This window comes from Lemur catta, chromosome 10 (assembly GCF_020740605.2).
Source record: "Lemur catta isolate mLemCat1 chromosome 10, mLemCat1.pri, whole genome shotgun sequence".
In the NCBI taxonomy this organism is placed as follows: domain Eukaryota; kingdom Metazoa; phylum Chordata; class Mammalia; order Primates; family Lemuridae; genus Lemur; species Lemur catta.
The window spans coordinates 47,949,750-47,968,718 of record NC_059137.1 but is presented as its reverse complement, the minus strand read 5'-3'; the positions used below and the strand labels follow the sequence as shown (position 1 = coordinate 47,968,718).

Sequence of the window (18,969 nt, the reverse complement as noted above, 5' to 3'; positions counted from 1 at the left end):
ATTAATATAAATGTGCTTTTGGGGGAGTCCATCTTTATTTGGCTTTTGTTTGTGGACTATATTCACAATATGTGCCTTTAATACTATTTCCTGTCCTATCTAAACTGAGGTGTTATTTAAAACAGCATCACTTTGAAAAGGGATGTTTATAGGTGCCTACCACCCAGGGGATAGATCAGAGCAAATGGACAGTTACTACATTCCACGGCACACATCCTCCGCACTCCCCCAGGACTACGATGAGGGACGAGGTGCTTACACACACACATACTCTTTCTCTCTCCCCGCTACCCTTTGAATCTGTGCAGAATAGAGACTCACATTTAAATGAATAAGCCAAGTTAAAACTTTCCCTCCTGGAACAAAGCAAAAGGAAAGCCTCTTTATGTCGCAGGGACTATAGATGCCACGGGCTGAGCCTGTCCCAAAGATTCCCTCCACTGCTCAAAAACTAAGCCATCTTGCTGCGTTTAGCACTTCTCACAGACCACCCACCCAGACACGGATACACGAACCACATGTGTGAGGAATGCTGTTCGGCTAGGAAATCAATATCAGTGTTTCAACCTTATTACTTGCACAGACGGCCCTTTTAGTGCAACTCATTTGTTTTATCTTTTCAATAGCTTTGATTATTTTCTTTTAGTGGCCTGGATTTATCCTTTTCTACCCTTTTGAAACTTCAGAACTCCGTGGTGGGGACTATGTGTGGTGGAAGACACGATTACGGGGAGAAAATGAGCAAATAGCTTTGCCTTTACTCACCGTCTATCACCCTGCTCCTGTGGCCACCTATTCCGTGTGCCCCAATCAGCACCCCGAATTATTATAAAAGCCTTCCCATTCAGGTGGTAGATTATTTTGGCCATTATTTAAGAGCCATAGGGCCCCGTTACAATTACTGGAGTGTTTTTTAGTTTGTGCTGTGTGTTTCTCTCACTAGCTCCTGGGGATCATATTGGTGACCCTTCTTTAATTAAGGGGAAATTAAGACCAAGAGCCCAAGCTGAGAGCCAAGGGCAATTTAACAACTCTGAAAAAGACTGGAAATGCCTCTATAGGAGGGGACCACATAAACAGGAAGGTGTGGGTACTATTACCTGGCAGAGAAAGCAGAAGCATTGAAATGCGCTCTGTATTTTCTATTTGGGTGGTATCCCAGGCACAGAAACCAATAAAATACCCTTAGTTGCACCACTAATCAGAAAAAACAAGACCACTAGGTTCTGGACACTCTGTCCCTGGATTACCAGAGAGGTCTGGGGGTCAGGCCTTGGTTGATCTACCATCCCTCTCCAGCTTTCCTGGAATACTAGCAGGGGACACACTCTGAGACACAGGGCGGCAGATGTATGGAGGAAAACTCTCCCGGGTGAGTGCTTTAGCAGGCCACGATGCTGATCTTGACTCTTTCTTCACACTGGAGAAGATGCAAGGCCATCAGCTATTATTTCACATAAACAAATGAGTATCTATGCTGAAATAAGGGAAGAGATTAGTTCCATTCAACTATGGTCATTAGAAACTTTTACTGCTACCTCAGGCCATCTGGGACTTAAGCCTCCATACCTAAAATCAGTTTCTAGCTGATAAGAGACAAGGCAGCCCACACTATAATCCCCTAAATGGCTTGTCAGCCCGAAGATAGGGTCTGTTTCTCAAATTTGATGTAAGTCTCTTTAATATTAAGTAGAGAGCATCACATTCAATTCCTTGGTTACTTGCCAATGTATTTTATTCTCTTTGTTGTAGTAGTTCTCCTTTCTGTCTAATGAAGAAGGGAGCATTTCCTGCTGCTAAAGTAAACACATGGCCTTTGTAAGATCGACTCTGCCGAGCTATAGCACATTGCTTAGTTTGTGAACAAAACCTTCCGAGGAAGTTGGAAAAAAAGAAAAAATATCATGCATAAGTAGCCCAGTTTATTCCAAGAATGTGCCCCACCACTTCTTGCTCAAGTCTCTGCAGAGCTCGAAAATATATACTGGCTTTTGGACACAGAAAATGGTGCTAGACACTGGAGACCCAAAGAATGAGGCATGGACACGCTGCCCTCAGCAGGTTTTGGACACATGTTCTTTCTCTGGCTGCCTCGGATCTCTCCGTTTGTTCTTCTTTAGGAGCAGTATCACATCTTGAGAAAAGGCTAGGGGCTCATTCTTCCTGTATGCAAAGTAAAGCCAAACTTTGGCCAGATGACTCTTAGCAAATCAGTAAGACCATACATTTTAAAGAAAATGGTACTGCAATAGATTAGATATAAACGTAAGTAAAACACCTATTTCTATCCATCTGTACTTACATTTCAACATGGGTTTTAGAGATGGAAAATACATCTTATGTGTGCCTTGTAGTTCACATAAAAGCATGTACACACACATACACAGTGTATCTTTCAACATAACTACACATACACACTCCATTAAAAAGATACTGACAGATTTATAAAACGTATTGGCCTTGCGCTGTTAATCTCAACAATACATTTTTACTTAATTTATTTTTGCACTGCATGGTAGCTCTGGCCACCATTAAGGATCTGTCAGCATTTCCATCATAACTCTATTTTCAGAATACTGGAGTACAAGTGCCAAAGTACATATTTACAGTTTACAGACAGCAGTGGCTTTGTCTTCCTTTTAAATTGACTTCTTCAATGCATCTTTACAAGGAATATTCAGAAATGGCAGTGCCTACATAATAAAAAGCATCATATAAAACAAAAGAGGTCAAAAGATATAGATTTCCAGCCCAAGACTAAACTACACCACGGGAATCGACTCCTTAACATTCACTGCAGCTGTAGTAGTCTCTACATCATAGTCATAGTTTTAGAGCAACAGTCCAAAGCAAGATTACTCTGATAATATATATGTGTGTGTATATTTATATATATATAAATATAGGAGCAGTACATAGCATTAGTACACAAAACGCTAAAGGTGGAAAGTAATAAGCATACAGCAGGTTACTCCAGAGCCGATCACTCACAGGGAGAAAGATGAACACAAGCCACCAAACACAGACACTGACCATTTCCAACACTGAACAACCAACTCCATTAAGTAGGTAGAGTTAAAACATTTAAGAGTAAAGTCTCCCTTAAGTATATTAAATACATTTATAGGGCTTGAAATGGTAAATGGGATGTTATGTAGGCCTAATTCTTTTTTTTTAAAGATCAGGTGGGTCTGTAAAGGGTATCAGCAAAACTGTTTTTGGTGGAAGAAACTTTTTAGTGGAAGAAAACCAATTTTATTGGCTCTTTCTGAAAAAAGTTAATTATTCAGATTAGAGAGATTTGTTTAGCAATTTTAAATGTTTAGGACACTCATAAGATTTTTTCTTTCTAAAGCTTTTGTCTCTTGATTGGAAGTTTTAATGTTTTCCCCTACTTTGACACAATATGAAAGTATATATAGACATACCTATTTGTCTACATTAAGATACAGAGGCAGATTGTGGTGTAGATATGAAATAACTGCAAAATGCTTTTGTTGCTAACATGAGTGTTACATCCTAAGATAGAAGGACCCCCCCCCACACACACACACATCCTGCTGGAAAACCAGAGGCAAAAGCTAATTTATAAGGGGCCAGGGGGTTTCTTTTCTGTACATACATTTTCCCCCCTCAAATCACTGGGAAAAATTTAAAGAAAGTTTATCATACTCTGGCTGGTTCAAACCATATTCACATTCACCCAATTAATTTTATTTGAAACATCTATTTATATATATATACACTAAAGAAATTAAACCCTGCCATTTTCCCTTTGTGCTTTAAAAACCAAAGCCACTGTTAGTATACACGTGTCAAAGATATTTTTAACAGGTTTCAAAGTTGAATGTATATAAATGTGGCAGAATTGAGTGAGTTACTTTAAGTATTATAACTTTGAAATTAATTCAAAGGGATTTATTATATCTGCATTTAAAAATTAGATGATAAGAGCAAGAGTACCACTTCAAAGAAAATCCATGTGACTCTTACTCCGTCAGAATTTCGTGGAAAATTCATTTTGCTGTCATGATGAGTAATAGATCGGGAAGTTTTTCTGAATTTTATCAATTTACAAACTTACATTTTATGATATTCTGAAGGCATCTGCTTTATTACCTAATCTTCAGGTCTAGAATTTATCACTATAATAGCTGCTCTTCTTCTTATTCTTGTTTTTTGGTCTTTTCTTATCTAACCTAGCATTCTCATTAATATAAATGTTGTTTCTTGGTTGGTAACGTAAGGAACAAAAAAATCTTTACATTGCCAAATCATTGTTTCTGCCACACAATTTCGTTACCAAAATAAAAATGTCCCAAACGACATATATCCATTTCTAGTTAAACTACACAGATATTATTACTTAAACCACACAAGTTTCTGGTTTAATAGAAGATGTGGATTAGCAGTTAGAAATTTTAAAATTTTTTTGATTTTTGCAACATTTCCATATAAACATTGCCCACCGCTTCCACCTGTAAAGTTAAAAACAAAACACAACTAAAACCACACAATTCATCAGTCACCTAACGTCTAAAATGACTCAGAAAGTTTCTCTGCAATTGCACATTGAGAAGTGGACTACACAACAAATGCTTCAAGTACGGTTCATGCCAATCATCATTAAGAATCATAACATTATTGAGAAAGTACACTTGTCCTCTGGGAGGACGCTTCAGAGAAGTAATTTACAAGGAGCATGGCTGTATTATAGTTTTTTTTAAAGGAAAAAAAATAGTTTCTTTGGATAGAAAGAAACAGTGTAAAAAAATCCCCTTTTTAAAATGCAGAAATAACTCCATTATCAATCTGCATTTATATTAGTGCCCAAAAGAATGGGTCTGGAAAGACCATTTTCTGTACAGACACCAGTTAATCTCTGTATGAAAAGACAGCATCTGGCATGGGAACAAACAAGGGAGATACTGGTCTATTAGCACACATTAGAGACTTTCTTAAGGCTGATCCAGTGATGAACCTTTGGATCCAGAAGTATTTCTTCATTTCTTTTCTTTTCAAAGTTGAGTTCCTAGTGAAAACTTAGAAGATGAGCTGTTCTTACTTTTCATTTCTCCGTTTTTGGAGAAGATAGAATAATGACACCAAAAGTACTTTGGTTTTTTTTTTTTTCTTTTAAAAATAATTTGCTTTCTTTTGCATGCCACAGGACAGATTTCTATTTTCAAAACAAGGGTACAACAAGAACAAAAATATCCACCCCACCCTCCAAACATCTTTCACCAATACAAGAAATTCTTCTGGAAATATTAGCAAATGACTAAACAGGTATTGAACCACTGAATCTACAAGTTAATACATAATCTGTTATGGCAGAATAACCAAGAATTTCCCCCAAAGAAAGATTTTAATTTTCAAATATAAAAGCATCTAAGAGAATCATATATGAACAAACAAAAATCTCTTATTCCAGGTTTTTATGGTAAAGATGAATAACACACTGGCAGCTGATGAAAGCTGAAACTCTTACTAATAAATAGATCCAAATTAAGAATTTCTACAACATTTTTCTAGAAAACAGGACCAGAATTCCTTTTTTTTAAAAAAAAAATGATCCTGTGGAATGCCTTTACTTCCGTATTTACCTAATATTATAACAGTAAAACAGACACAAGGATGTTGATGACAGCTCAACAATGCTGGATTCAGGACGTTTACAGGTACACTTTTGTTTAAAAGTCCTACAGGTTTATTGACTAAGGCTAGACAGCAATTCATATGATCCTATTTGGTGCATTTTCTACCATGGTCCAAGATCATTACATGGATACAGCCAAGGACTGGGCCCCAACTTTCAGGAAAAAGACCACAAAGAAGAAAATCAAGGTGGCTATTTGGTCCCCCCAGTTGATAATTTGTGTCCTGGAACTGGAAAAACAAAAGGTGGAAAATATAGACTGCAACGAGTTAAAGGACTTGGAAAAAGTTGGCGGGAAGTGGCACGGTATACAAGTAAGGTCACTGGGCTTGGGATGGCAAGGGCGCTGCATTGAAAGAGCATCCACGGGACCAAGTACTTAGAATGTCTGGTGGTGTCATTCCCTCAACGACTTTAGAACATCTGTATGCGATAATAAATAGATCAGTTATGTAATAAGGCAGTGTGTTGAATATGCATTCGTCCTGTGGAATGAACCACCACAGAGAGATACATGATACCATACACATTCTTTAAGTTTTCTTGTGTTGTGTTTGATTTGTTTTCAAGGCTATCCAGGCTAACTCTTCCCGGGGATTTCCTTGGAGAGAAGAGTGGTCCGCTGAGGCTGGTTTGCTTAACCTCTCCTTTATCAAGAGATGATGACTGGCTTTAAAGAAAAATAAAGCTGAACGTTGTTTGATTTTTATTTTTTTCCCTTTTGGTTGCATCATTCTGAGTGTTTTCATATAAACAACAACAACAAAAAAATCACAACCAAAAAAAAAAAAAAAAAAAAAAACAATAGTTTTTGATGCATCCAGTTGTTGTATCCTCAGGATGTTCCAGATGTTTCCAGGTAACTCTGTAGTTTACGGACTGTGGTTTTGTCCAGCGAGCAAAGATCAAAATCAAATGTTGTGTTTGTGATATGAAAGTGTCCAGTTTCTTCTATAAGGTTCACGATCTAGACGAGTAAAGAAGAAAAAGTTTGAGCAATAAGCAGCAGATATTGAAAGGCAAAGAAAGAAAGAAAGAAAGAGGTGATCAAATATAGAACCACGTGATAAATGCTTTTATTTATAGCAAGAAAGTCCTATACCATTAATAGGATCAAACTATCTCTTAGCCAGTGTGGTAAGTCAAAGGTATATTAAGGCTTTGAAATTCTCAGTGAGAACCTTTGTTGTGTTTCATACCCTTCAAACTGATCCCTGCTTTCAAGTCATCAACAGAATATTTTATAGTGAGCGGGTGGTTAGAGAGAGAGAAAATTTCAAGACCCCTTTAAAAATTAGTTGCAGACTCAATGGACAGTGGAGCACACTTACTAGATGTAAGGCAACTCCAGCCTAGAAATAACAAAACTCCTTTTTTGTATGCACACATGCGCACACACACACACACACACGATCATTTTTTTTTCTGATTACTTAATTCTTGGAAAATTTAGAAAATACAGGAACCCACACAGAAAAAACAGAAACCATCTACAATCCCACCGCAAAGATTTAGGGATAGTAACTGGAACAGGGCTCAACGGAGCTTTCTGGGGAACTAGAGCTGTTGTGTTGTTTGACTTGAGTACTGGTTACATAAAATGTGTTCACTTGGTGAACATCCATCCAGCTGCATGCTTTGTTATATTTCAATGAAAAATTAAAAATATACATTACTCATAATGTGTTCAATTGATTCCCTTGGGTATTTTGGGAGATATATGTTATCTAGGAAAAATATGATGCCTTTGTCTCCTCATCTGGAATTGTTACACCTTATTTCTTATTGTATTGGCTCCAACTCTCAGAAATATGTTAAATGACAGCGGTGACAGTTACAGTCCTCTCTTGCTCTGACTTTCAGAAGGACAATTCTGAAGTCTCAACATTAAGAATGATGTTGGTTATCAGTTGAGGGATTCTTTTATCACACGAAGTGCCTTTCTATTCCTATTTTACTAATAATTTTATCAGAAATGGATGCTGTGCCTAGGCAGTATGGGTTTTAAGTAGATGTGCTGGGGGCACATGGAAAGGATGGGGATTGATTTTAGCAAGCCTTGTAGGGTAGAGAGGAAAACTAACACCAGGGCAATGGAAATATATTTGCACAGAGTAAACAGTCGACAAACTTCCATTTAATTTCAGTTACCTGTTATTCCCTTTCTATCAACTTACCTCTAATTCTCTTTAGTTCAATCATCTTAAAAAAGAGAATAATTTTAATTATTTAGCCTATTATTTATTTAATGAAGTTTTAGATTACCTAATGCCAGGTTGAAAAACAGAGCTGAAACTTTCAACTTTTTCTTCTTACAATTAGTTTTCTTTAAAAAAGAGTAAATTTGTAAACTATTCCCTATAGGTCAGTGAAACTGTGCTCCACTCCTGATGTATTATTTGACTTCCACAGAACAATAAAAGAAACATTAAGCCTCAATTCAATTAATTGCACAACTCCAGATTGAGCTGTTCTTGCCTTACCCAATCTCTGAAATTATTTTTTAGAGATATAACTATGGCTTTATAATAATAAAACAAGTTACTCCCATTGTGGAACTGTAATAGACACTGCAAACCAACTACCTAATATCCATTCATCTCTTCTTTACTAACAGAAGCCTGATGTTCGGAGCGTGGCAACATGCCCAGCTAAAATGCTGGCCTCCACAGACCCACTTGCCGCACTTACTAGACACTGCTATTTATAATTTATTTGTCAGAAGTCACTGTGCTTTCAGGAAAGTTTTTGAAAAAGGTATGGGCAATGGGCGTGTGCCTTTTGCCTTCTGTCCCTCTTCTTGTCTGCAACGAAGATGAAATGCCTGGAAGTGCAGCATCTATCTTCCCATTGAGAGGATAAATGCAACATATGGAAGATGGCAGAACAGGAAGACAAAGAGTCTGTGTCCTCAGTGTTATCTTTTAAGCCACCACATTGACCATGGATTACTTACCTCCTGGCCTACTGTTACATGGTGCGAAGGGAGGGCAGGAGGGAACCTAACCTGCTTAAATCACCAGACCTAGGGCTCTATGACATGGTGTCAAGAGATTATTAGAAGGAGTATGTCCAACTATGGTTAAAGTACTACATTCATGTAAAAATTCATCAACAAGACCTTATTAACACTAAAAGACCTAAAATGGACACTCATTTATTAGTTAACAGTTATAGAACTTTGGACAAGTGACACACACACACACACACACACACACACATCTACACATGTACAGACACACAAATACACAGCTATGGCCACACACAGACCTTTCCTGCCAATCATATACTTATCACATACTTAACATCGCTAAGAGTATGCACTTTCTGAAGTAAATTATCTTTTTCACTACATGTGTAGAAATACTACAGATCTAGTGAAAATGTGTAAGTTTCAAGATAGAAACAAAGAGCCCATTCAGAGCTAATGTAATTTCAAATCTATACAATGGAGGCAAATGACAAATAGACCAGTGTTTGACTCCTCTCCTCAACCAGCTGGCCAGTCGGTAACTGACAAAGCATTCTGAATAGAGTCCCGAATTTGGCACATCAAGTTCTGACTCTGTTTACTCTTTGAATGGCATTAAATAGAACATCATAATCTCTGAGCCTCAGTTTCCACATCTATAAAATGGGGATAATAATGTAACCTGTTCTACTTATCATACATGGTTGTGCAGAGAATCAAATAAGATACGGTAAATAATGCTTCCTTATAAATGGTAAATTGCTGTATAGATCAGGGTCACATTATTATGATTACCATGGAAATATAAACGTATCCTTAATTATCTGGGAGGCAACTAAACAACACATGAATGATCAGACCTGGTGCTTTTTCCTCCTGCCCTCAATGACTGTCAGCCATTTCATTAGCACTAAAACAAATGAAGCAAGGGAAGTGCCAGAAAGGCCTGCTTAGAAAATAATTATAATAAAAGTTTGCAGGGAGAAGGGGAAAGGGCAGGAGAAGAGAAGCGGGAGACAAGTAGCTGAAGTAACGGGCCAGTATTGCAACGCGAGGGTAACAGAAGTCGGGCCCTAAATGTCTTCCCTTTAAAATGACAAGTAACTCACCCTCTTAATAAGACAGTTTTCTATGACTCACTATAGCCGCTCTCTAATTACTTAACAACAAATAGAAAACTGGGCAATAAAAATTCCTTCTAGAAAAAAGCCACTTGATTTTAAAGCAAATAAACACTTCTACCCCCTAGGAAACCCAGCCCAGTCATCTCCTGTGCGCTGTGCTGTCCTGCCTGTCCCCCGTCTCCACCGCCAGCCTCCTACTGCCTCCACCATCCTGCCCGCAGCCGCACACCGACAACGATATCAAGGGGATCTGATAAATCTAACGAAATGAGCCCCGTGTTTTTACGAGAGCCCATAAGAATACATCAGGGTAGATGCAGAGGCAGCCTTAACGCACAAGCAGTGGCGGCAGCGCGGGAGCGCAGGACTACTTGTCAAACGGAACGGCATTAATGATTTGAATTATTCGCGTATATACCCACATCCTCAATTAAGTAAAGGCTCCATAAAGAAAAATAAGTGCGCATTCCTTTCCAGGAATTCTCATAGTTGGAACACCAGAAACACAACATTAACATGCTTTATTCCAATGACACAGGTCACAAAGCCTGAAAACACCCTGCCGATGCCTGAAGAACTCCACTCTGCCTTTTTACAGGAATACTCTCTCTGCTGCTGTAGTGTGGCTTTACCGAGGCATCACTACCCTGCACCATACTGCAATAATTAATGCCCATCCAAAGTAATAGAAGACAGAGTGACTGCAGATAAGAAAAGCAGGCAACAGGGTACGTATGGGTGGTGGTAAAGGAAGGGTGTGTAAACTGTTTAACTCATTCTTCAGATGATGGTGGTTGTGAAAACATTCCTGATGGATTCTTTCCTGCCACATCAGCCTTTTAGGGGGTACCACGCAGGCTGTGGGTTGTTTTGCTTTGTTTTAAACAGGGCAAGATCCCCTTGTTAAATCTGTGACTCCCTCCCACAACTCTGTTTTTTAATTACAAAAAGGTGGATGCATTATTTTTAGTTTGATTATATTTTTAAAACCCAGGGTTCTTTCCCACTGGAGCAGTCTCTTCACTGAGTAAGAAGTAATGAACAAGCCTGGCTTTATCTGTTTGTGCCTACAGTGGAGTCAGATCTGGGATAACTCAGCTCTTCCTGTAGAATGGCCTGTGCTATGGACCAGGAAGCACTGTCTACCGCATGAAAATGTGTGCCCTGCCCTGGGTGAAAAGGCTCCAATCTACACGGGGTACTAAGATACGACAGGTAACTTCCCCGAAGGGAGAAAATCATCTTCAGCAGAACCCATCTCAGGGAGGCTTCTCTGTGTTGTTAGAAGGAATACTCTGACATACCACTCATTCCCCATTCCCTGAAGACAATTCTAAAAGAAAAATAGCTGGTTTCTAAATTGCTAAACTGTCCTCTAAGGAAGCTGGTTTTCCTCAGAGTTTTCTTCCTCCAGATTAGGGATGCAAATCCAGGCTTAGAGCTGAATTGCTGGGGAAGTTAGATGTGCTCAACTTCACTTTCCAAATAAATATGGAACACATGGTTTAAAGTGAAATCAACTATTACTCAGGCCTAGGTACTTTTATCTTAGTTTGTGTCCACTCTACTATATTTATACCCTATTGAAAAAGTGGCTTAAGAACACAGATTCCTTGATCCGGTGCTTTCTGTTCATTAAACTAGATGCTGAATGCCAGGACTGAATGCCCCCAGAGCAAAGCAAAGCTAGTAACCATTTTTTGTAAGCCAAATAAAATTGTCAGACCAGATTTTTGGATAGCATGCATTTAACCGGGAAGGACCTAGGATGTGATCCTGGGTGCACCAGAAATTCTGATTCAGGTGTCCACGTCTGCACGGTGGAGAACACGTAGACTTTGTGGAATGCATTCCACGAGATGAGCAGCCCTCAAGGTGGAGAATAACATTAGTCCTCAATAGTGCTATGTTTTACAAAAGGAATTAATTAAGCAGTAAACCGTGACAGGACATGCATCATGGTATCATAATCACAAGCCTCAGCTGCATTACAAGGCAAAAGGCCAAAGACTGAGAGCTTTCAACCAGCCTGGGAATGCAATTAGGGTGAAATGCTGTGTGCCCTGGAGTGCCTTTATGCCAGGTTAAAAATTCATAGATATTACTCTCTCCCTCTAGAATACTAAAATAATCTACTTGGGTGTAATTCTCCAGTAAGCTACCTTCCTTCACAATTCTTTCAAAGGTCAAAATAAAGGACAACATTAAACTGGGAATGTCAACGACACCCCAAGGTAAGACCCCGCCCAAAGGCCTAGTATCCTTGACTCACTGACTGGGCTTTCACCGTGAAGGTGGCCCAGCTGTGCCCAAACGTCTGTCTTATCCTCCTGTGAGACTCACTATTTGGGCCCAGCTTGGGCATTAGTAACTTTATTGGACAATTGCTCCACAGTGGTTCAGAGTTGGTGTTTGGGAAGAAACAGGAAGATCAGCTAATAGACTTACCATCAGCATTCAGCCAATTAGCCCCAAGTGATTGGTAAATAACACGTAAAACAATTTTCAGTTCCACGAAAGAAAGCTGAAGAAAAATACTAGCAAAGTATTTAGGGTAAGCCACTCAAATCCTGCTCCTCTACCCACACTAACTCAAAAGGAACTGCAAGAAATGCAACTTATCCACAATTAAGAATCATAGGTCTGTAGTCTTTTGTTCAAATCTAAAACTCTACAACAGTTAAAAAGCTTATCAGACCAATCAGGAAACTTGGCAAGTTTGAGAGTGTGTATTTATAGATTTAAGCAAAAACGTACACAGAATATAAATGTGACCATCAGCCATTAAACATTAAAAAAAAAAACCCTACACACAGCTGGAGTAGATTAAATACTAACTTCAAGTCATTTGAAAGTAGTAAAAAAAAAATTCAAACAGTGAAACAATCTACAAATATGCCCTTGAATTTAGAATGCACAGAGTTCTCTATGGGTGTTAAAGAAAAATTATTTTACCAAGAGCCCTTTTAATGCAATAGAAGCATGCACTATAACTGGATGAAAACTAAAAAACATGCTTATCTTCTCAAAACATCAAATTGTGCTAATAAAAGTTTCCCTACTCTACAAGTACTCCACAGTTGAGTTCATAATAATAGAACGTACATTGTACCAGATAAAAGAAATGAAGAAAATATTTATTTTCCTTAGAATAGCATTGGCAAAAGGTTACTAAATTGAATCACAAATGTTTACAACACTTGACTAAAATTCTTATCACTGTTTTCCCATGAAACCAGAAGCCTGGCCCCAAAGGTTTTTGCATTCCAACTATCCCCTCCCTCAGCCCACATTACAACATCAGTCAGCTGAGGGATCACTACATTCCAGTTATCACCTCCAAAAGTGCTCAGTTTTCATCCTCCATAGCACCAGGGGAGGGAGGGAGATAATCACAGAGCTCCAAAGCAGACTTGCAGGTAGCCTCATAAATAAGAGCTCTCCCCCAAATACTTCTACAGGTGGCATTAGCCCAGTTCCGATTGTGTGGGGCTGCGTGGCTCCCGGGTGCCATCACACTACCCCAGGACAAACTAGGCCTTGAGGTTTCTGGAAAGGGTTGTGCTAAAAAGCATTTCTCACCTGCTGCAGAATGTGTCTTTCCCTCAGCGTCATTAACCTTCTGTGAAGCTCTACCAGTTCATCTAGGTATGCCTGAAAGAGAAGAGTATGCCCCCCAAAGAAGAAGCACTTTAAGAAGTAGTTCAAAAACAAATGAATACATAAGAAAGAATACAGAAGCAACAGTTGGCGGTTCCTCCGCCTACCATACTATCCCAGGCTGTGCGGGCTCAGTGCCCAAAGGCCTCTGTAGACCACATCTCTCCTGGACCATTCATTACCTTTATCAAGCCAGCCTGGGGTGGGTGTGGAGAGGGTGTGACAATTCTTCTATTTACTTGCTCTTAACAAAATTCAAGTGAATACATTGACCTTCCCCCAATAATGTCTCTTCCAAGAGGAAGGGAACTCAGTGCTAAACCGTGAGTTTAAACATGTTATCACAGGCTACTTTCATGTTTTCATTCTTCAACCTCAGAGTTTTTTGACTAAGAGAAAAAAGGCTAAGTTTGAACATGGAAACATCAATGTACATTACTGACTGTGTCAGGGCAAACTCATAAAAATTTTAAAAAAGGCTTCCTGGTCATACCAAACATTGCTAGTAAACAATGCCAGCAAGTGACAGAAGAACAGAAGAAAGTCTTATGAAAAACAGAGATCACTATCTAAATTAACGTCTGGTTTGTGAAGAGATGTCCTGAAAGGGCAGAAGGGCACCTCTCTTTCCATATGCTTAGACTCATTAGTCTTCCTTAGCTTAACTGCATGGGTGCCCACAGTACCATTTGCAATAAAGCCAAAGGAAGGATTTGTGAAGCATGAGAGAGGTCTGCCTTGACCCTGCAAAGCATGTTAGGGCCTTACCCATACCAGGTGGCTTAACCCCCTCCAGGTCTTGTAGTAGGAGTTCAGATGCATGATGCATACTCTGGGAAAGCATACTGCACTAGGATCATATGTCTTGCTCCCCTACCTCTGAGATTCCTTAACCCCACTACCTCTAGCACAACTCTCTTACCTCCCAATTCAATGTGCCTGAAATCCCTTGGCAATGGAGGCACCATAGCAAGTGATAGCATAAGGCCAAGCTTAATACTGAAGATACAAACAAGACATGGAAAATAAACTACAAAGCACGGGAATGAAGTACTCATCATCTGGGCATCTCAGGCACCTCTGATGAAGAAAATGAAAGGAGAGCCAGCAAGGATGATCAAGGGGAAGACAGACATGGAACACTTGTCAGTGTTACAGCCTTCCTAGTAACAGACTGGAAACCTACCTTGTCACATTCACCATTCTTTATTTGCTTATCTGATTTGCTTTGCTTTATTGGACTTTTCACTTCAAGAATCTAGGGATCAAAGAGAACACTGTGTTAAATTTTATTTCAAGGACCTCTTAGCTAACCAACCACATAAATAAAGGTATGCACTGAATGAAATGTTATACAATCATATCACTTCCCAAACAGCATTTCTCTCCTATACATTTTCTTTCTTCTCTTCTAATCTTACTTTCTCTTGGAAAATAAATTACTTGTGTCTGAAATGCTGAGTCAGAGCAGTAGAACGTTAAAAAAAAAAAAAAGTTGATGATAAGGAAATTGATCTCGGCTTCCAAGGCTGCTCCTCTTTTGCGACAACACTCTCACCGTATGTACAGCAGCTGAGTTATACTGAGATGATAGTCCCCTCTGGCAAGAAGTTTTTCCTAGTCATGCTGCGGTTTCAGCATGACTACCAGTGCTCAGTATGCTAGGGATGACAAAAGCAAACACTCAAATGCCCTTTTTAGTATCTGACTTTCAGATTTTAAGAGTTACTCATATCCACTAAGTTGATTCAGCTTCGGAAATGAGGATGGCCACGAGTTATACTGGTCGCTCCCAATCTGGGATCTTCCAGCTCAAGAAATAAAGACACAGGACTGTATTCCGTGTTTCAAGCAATGATGTGTTTACCCATGCTGAAACGCCAAGTGCCCCTCCTTTTATCCAGACAGATTACAACTTAAGTCATGAATAATAGCCCTGCATACTTGTTCAGAAGCTTTGGTGAGGAGCTACATTTCTGATTAATAAAAATGAGAAATAAATTATTATTTAATAAATGCAGCTGATATCTTAGGTTCTTCAAAATTTAGGATCATGAGGGAAATATTTTTAAATGGCCTTCACTTGAAAAAGCTAAGAAACACTAAATTTATTAATAATGAGTGTTTACAAATCTGTATACACATAAAACGCAAAGTAATTTGTAAAGACAACTCAATTTGTAAATTACAACTCATTACCAAGTAGGCTGTTATAATTGGAGACAATTAATATTAAAGGAGGAAAATGCCCAACAAAACTTAACTGAAGTCTCATATTCTCCTACTATTCTACCTATTCTCTGTCCTAACTTAATCATAGTTCTGTTCACAGGTCTACCATATTCTATAACATAAAGATTTTAAGAATGAGTCCGCTTTTAATTTGTAGTAGCAAGAACACTGATTAGGCTTGGAAGCCAAAGTTCAGGTCCTAGCCCTATGATTTAACAGTTTTAGGCCTCCAAAGATGAAATGAGAGAGAGGAACAAGGTAACACCCAGATTCCCATTTGGCTTTAAAATTTTATGCTTCTGGTAAACATTTTACTTGTTGAGGATAGGACCATGGCATTCTGGAAAAGACCAAATACTCCTAAATTTTTCTATGTTGTTCTTGGAATTGAGAATAGTGCATAAGTAAGAAATGTCCTTCTAACAGTCTTTCCTGAGAATCACACTTACTTCTTCATTTTTAACATTAAGATAACCAAACAACTAATTTGATTGGGCTAACTTAAAACATAATAGTTTTGGCAACGCAAAGAGATTACTTAATAGCAGAGGCAAGGCAATCGTTTTAACACACCCACTGTAAAGGAAACCAAACACTCTACTACACTCAGAATTTCCTTTCTCTATTGTTGGAAATGAGACCTCAAGGGAAAAATCAACGCTCTGAGACCTAGGAGTAAGTAGGTCAGTAGATGGCACTCCTCGCCAACTCAGACACTAGGGCTGGGTAACACAGACAATCCACGGAGACTTCTGGCAAGGGGAAGGGAGGGTGGGAAACAGTGCCTGTGCCTGCCTGCTTGCCTTGTGCATTGGAGAACTGAATTCTGTTCCCATCATATCCCGCCCCCTCCCACGGTCCCATCCCCCATCTAGCTGCACTCTGGGTGTTGAAGTGACCAAGGACGCTGTATTTGCAGGGGAACTTTGCTAACTAGGTTTAGAGAGTTCTGCCACCTTCTCTTCAAAGCAGAAAATAGAACATTTGGGCGCTTAAGTCCTACCCCACACATTCCGTAAGTGCTACAGCACAGAAGGCCAAAATACATTGAAATCCTAGTTTCTTTCTTCTGAAGCTGCAGTGGCAGGAACAAAAGCTCCGGGTGTCAGTGACCCGCCTCAAGTTACTGAGTGGCTGCCCAGAGAGGGCTCAGTTAATCTTCCTTCTTTGATCTCTCCCTGCTCCAAAATAAACAGCTTTGTCAAAACCTCATTCTGAGAGCGCTGAGCCCTGTTGAAGACAATTGTTTTATTTATGATCATTTCTTATCTTTAGGGAAACAACTCCAGAATATAAAAGTACAACACCTTGTCTTCCACAGGCTTGTTTCAAACCAGTTTAACTGGATAGACTCTTTTTAATTTCATTCAACATGCCTTGCAGGCTAATAGGTGATTTATGATATTCTGAATATTAACTCAGGTCCAGTGGATCACTTCCTTCCTTCAAGTCCCCTTTTCCCCTCCCCACCATACTGTTGCCTAAAAAAGACCTGGTATTTTGTTTTTGTTTGAAATTCACATAAGGGAGGTTTGGAGTGAAAAATCATCTCTGGTTAAAATGGTGCAAAAACATTCTTTATTATTTCCTATTAATCTGTACTACCAAGGGAAACAGAGCCACCTAGTCTGCCTAGACGCACCATTTATGGATATGGGAGTCTCTGAAAATAGAAGAACTGTGATTACTAGCACTTCTGTCCTTAATCTGGGGATATGACTTGAGAGTCAAATTTTCAAGATTTTATTTTTCTGTATACCTTTGCGAGGAATGACAACTCAATTATCCAGCAGATGGATTCTCTACTGATGGATCTTTCATGTTAATGATCATTAGTAGCTCCTAACAATACTCAGGTTAATTGCTTGCTTTGTTGACATGTGGCTCTCTGTTCACTTTTTTTCAGTAGTTAGAAAATGTTTGACTCAATTAGCACTTTCCCTTTTCCCTAGTCCCTGGAAGATCTGCGAAAAGGCATCAGACAATTCAGCTTTGTTAGTACTTCACAGAAACTTGAGGGATCCTTATCAATGTTCAGATAGAGAACAGCCAAGCGGTATGAGAGGAGGAAGCTCACTCTTCCCATCTTGGCATCAGGCCTTCCCAGTATGTTTTCATCTATTTTATTTGATGTGAAATTTCATATTCATATTCTCTTTCTCCCACCTTTCTCCACTTCCTCTTCTCCTTCTCTCTCACACATATACACACACATTCAAATATAAGACTGAAAACATATTCCAGAGTGAAATTTAAGTGACTTTTAGATTTTTAAGAATTTTTTGCTATCTTACCCCACCAGCCTGGAGAACTAAGAAATACTAGTCATTTTTTTTAAGTCCCAGAACATGGACTTAAAGGAATAGCATCACACCTGACCCAATGCAGGTGATTTGAGAGGTTAAGAAATCAGTACTAAAATTTTTAAAAACCTTTTTTTGCCTTCTCAGCTCCAAGACACAGCTCCAAGGAGGCAAGCACTCCTGTGGTACATATATTTCCTATCCCAGACTAGCTAAATGTAGAAGCACATAGATTTTCTTATTATGCTTATAGGTACATGGAGAAAGAAACATATGATGGAGCATTACTGGCAGGGGGACAATTCACATGTGTGAAGCTACATTTATCGACTAGACATGCCAAGAAAGCACTGCTGTGCTATTTAATCGGATAAGGTAATTTTTACCCTCTCCAGACAGATGATACTATTCATTTTTGGTTTTGTTTTGCTAGACAGGTTAAAAAAAACCAATCTGACAAAGAATCTAAACTTTTCCCTATAGCCAGCCATGCTCAGCTCCAGACTGCCCATTCTGGAAGGGTTTAAGGGCAGCTGTCAGGTTTGAAGGGTAAGATACGGGCTTGTTGAAGCTGCGTCTCCTCAGCAAGCCCAGTCTTCACCATGGCTGGGACAGATGCTGAAAGAGACTGATGAGGGGCACGAAAGCAGGCCCTGAAGCCCTTCACGCCCAGAACGACCGCCACTGCTACTGCCCATGAAGGATCCTAATTCTGACAACATCATCCACTGGAAGCAGAAATCAAGCCTAAACAGGTTTAAATAGGATAAAAAATATAGTCAAGATCCAAATTCTATTCTTTTTGCCAACTCTTACTGAAGCACAGATTTACAAAAGGATCCCAAGTTATCTTGTTAGACAGCCCAGTGTTCCCCTCATCTGATTGGCTGTGACGTTTATGTCCTTCCTTTCTTTACTTTCCCCTTGTGGTGGGGGGAGGCCATGCAGAGGTGAAGGACGGCTGGGCCCTGGCAGGCGGGCTGGCCCTGGAGATGGGCGGGGCAGGGTCAGCAGGGAGCC

At 39.4% G+C, this 18,969-nt stretch overlaps 1 protein-coding gene across 2 annotated transcripts in view; it reads right to left on the bottom strand.

The window, feature by feature from the left end:
• Positions 1 to 1,905: 1,905 nt before the first annotated feature.
• Positions 1,906 to 18,969, bottom strand: part of MLLT3 (MLLT3 super elongation complex subunit) — a 248,489-nt gene continuing 231,425 nt past the window's right edge. For both annotated transcript variants that reach the window (XM_045563658.1, XM_045563659.1), the window contains exons 9-11: positions 14,601 to 14,672; positions 13,337 to 13,408; positions 1,906 to 6,626 (exon numbers count right to left, since the gene is read on the bottom strand). In XM_045563658.1, coding sequence (XP_045419614.1) covers positions 6,495 to 6,626; positions 13,337 to 13,408; positions 14,601 to 14,672 — 276 coding nt within the window. In that variant the 3' untranslated portion in view covers positions 1,906 to 6,494. The remainder of the gene's footprint in view (positions 6,627 to 13,336; positions 13,409 to 14,600; positions 14,673 to 18,969) is intronic.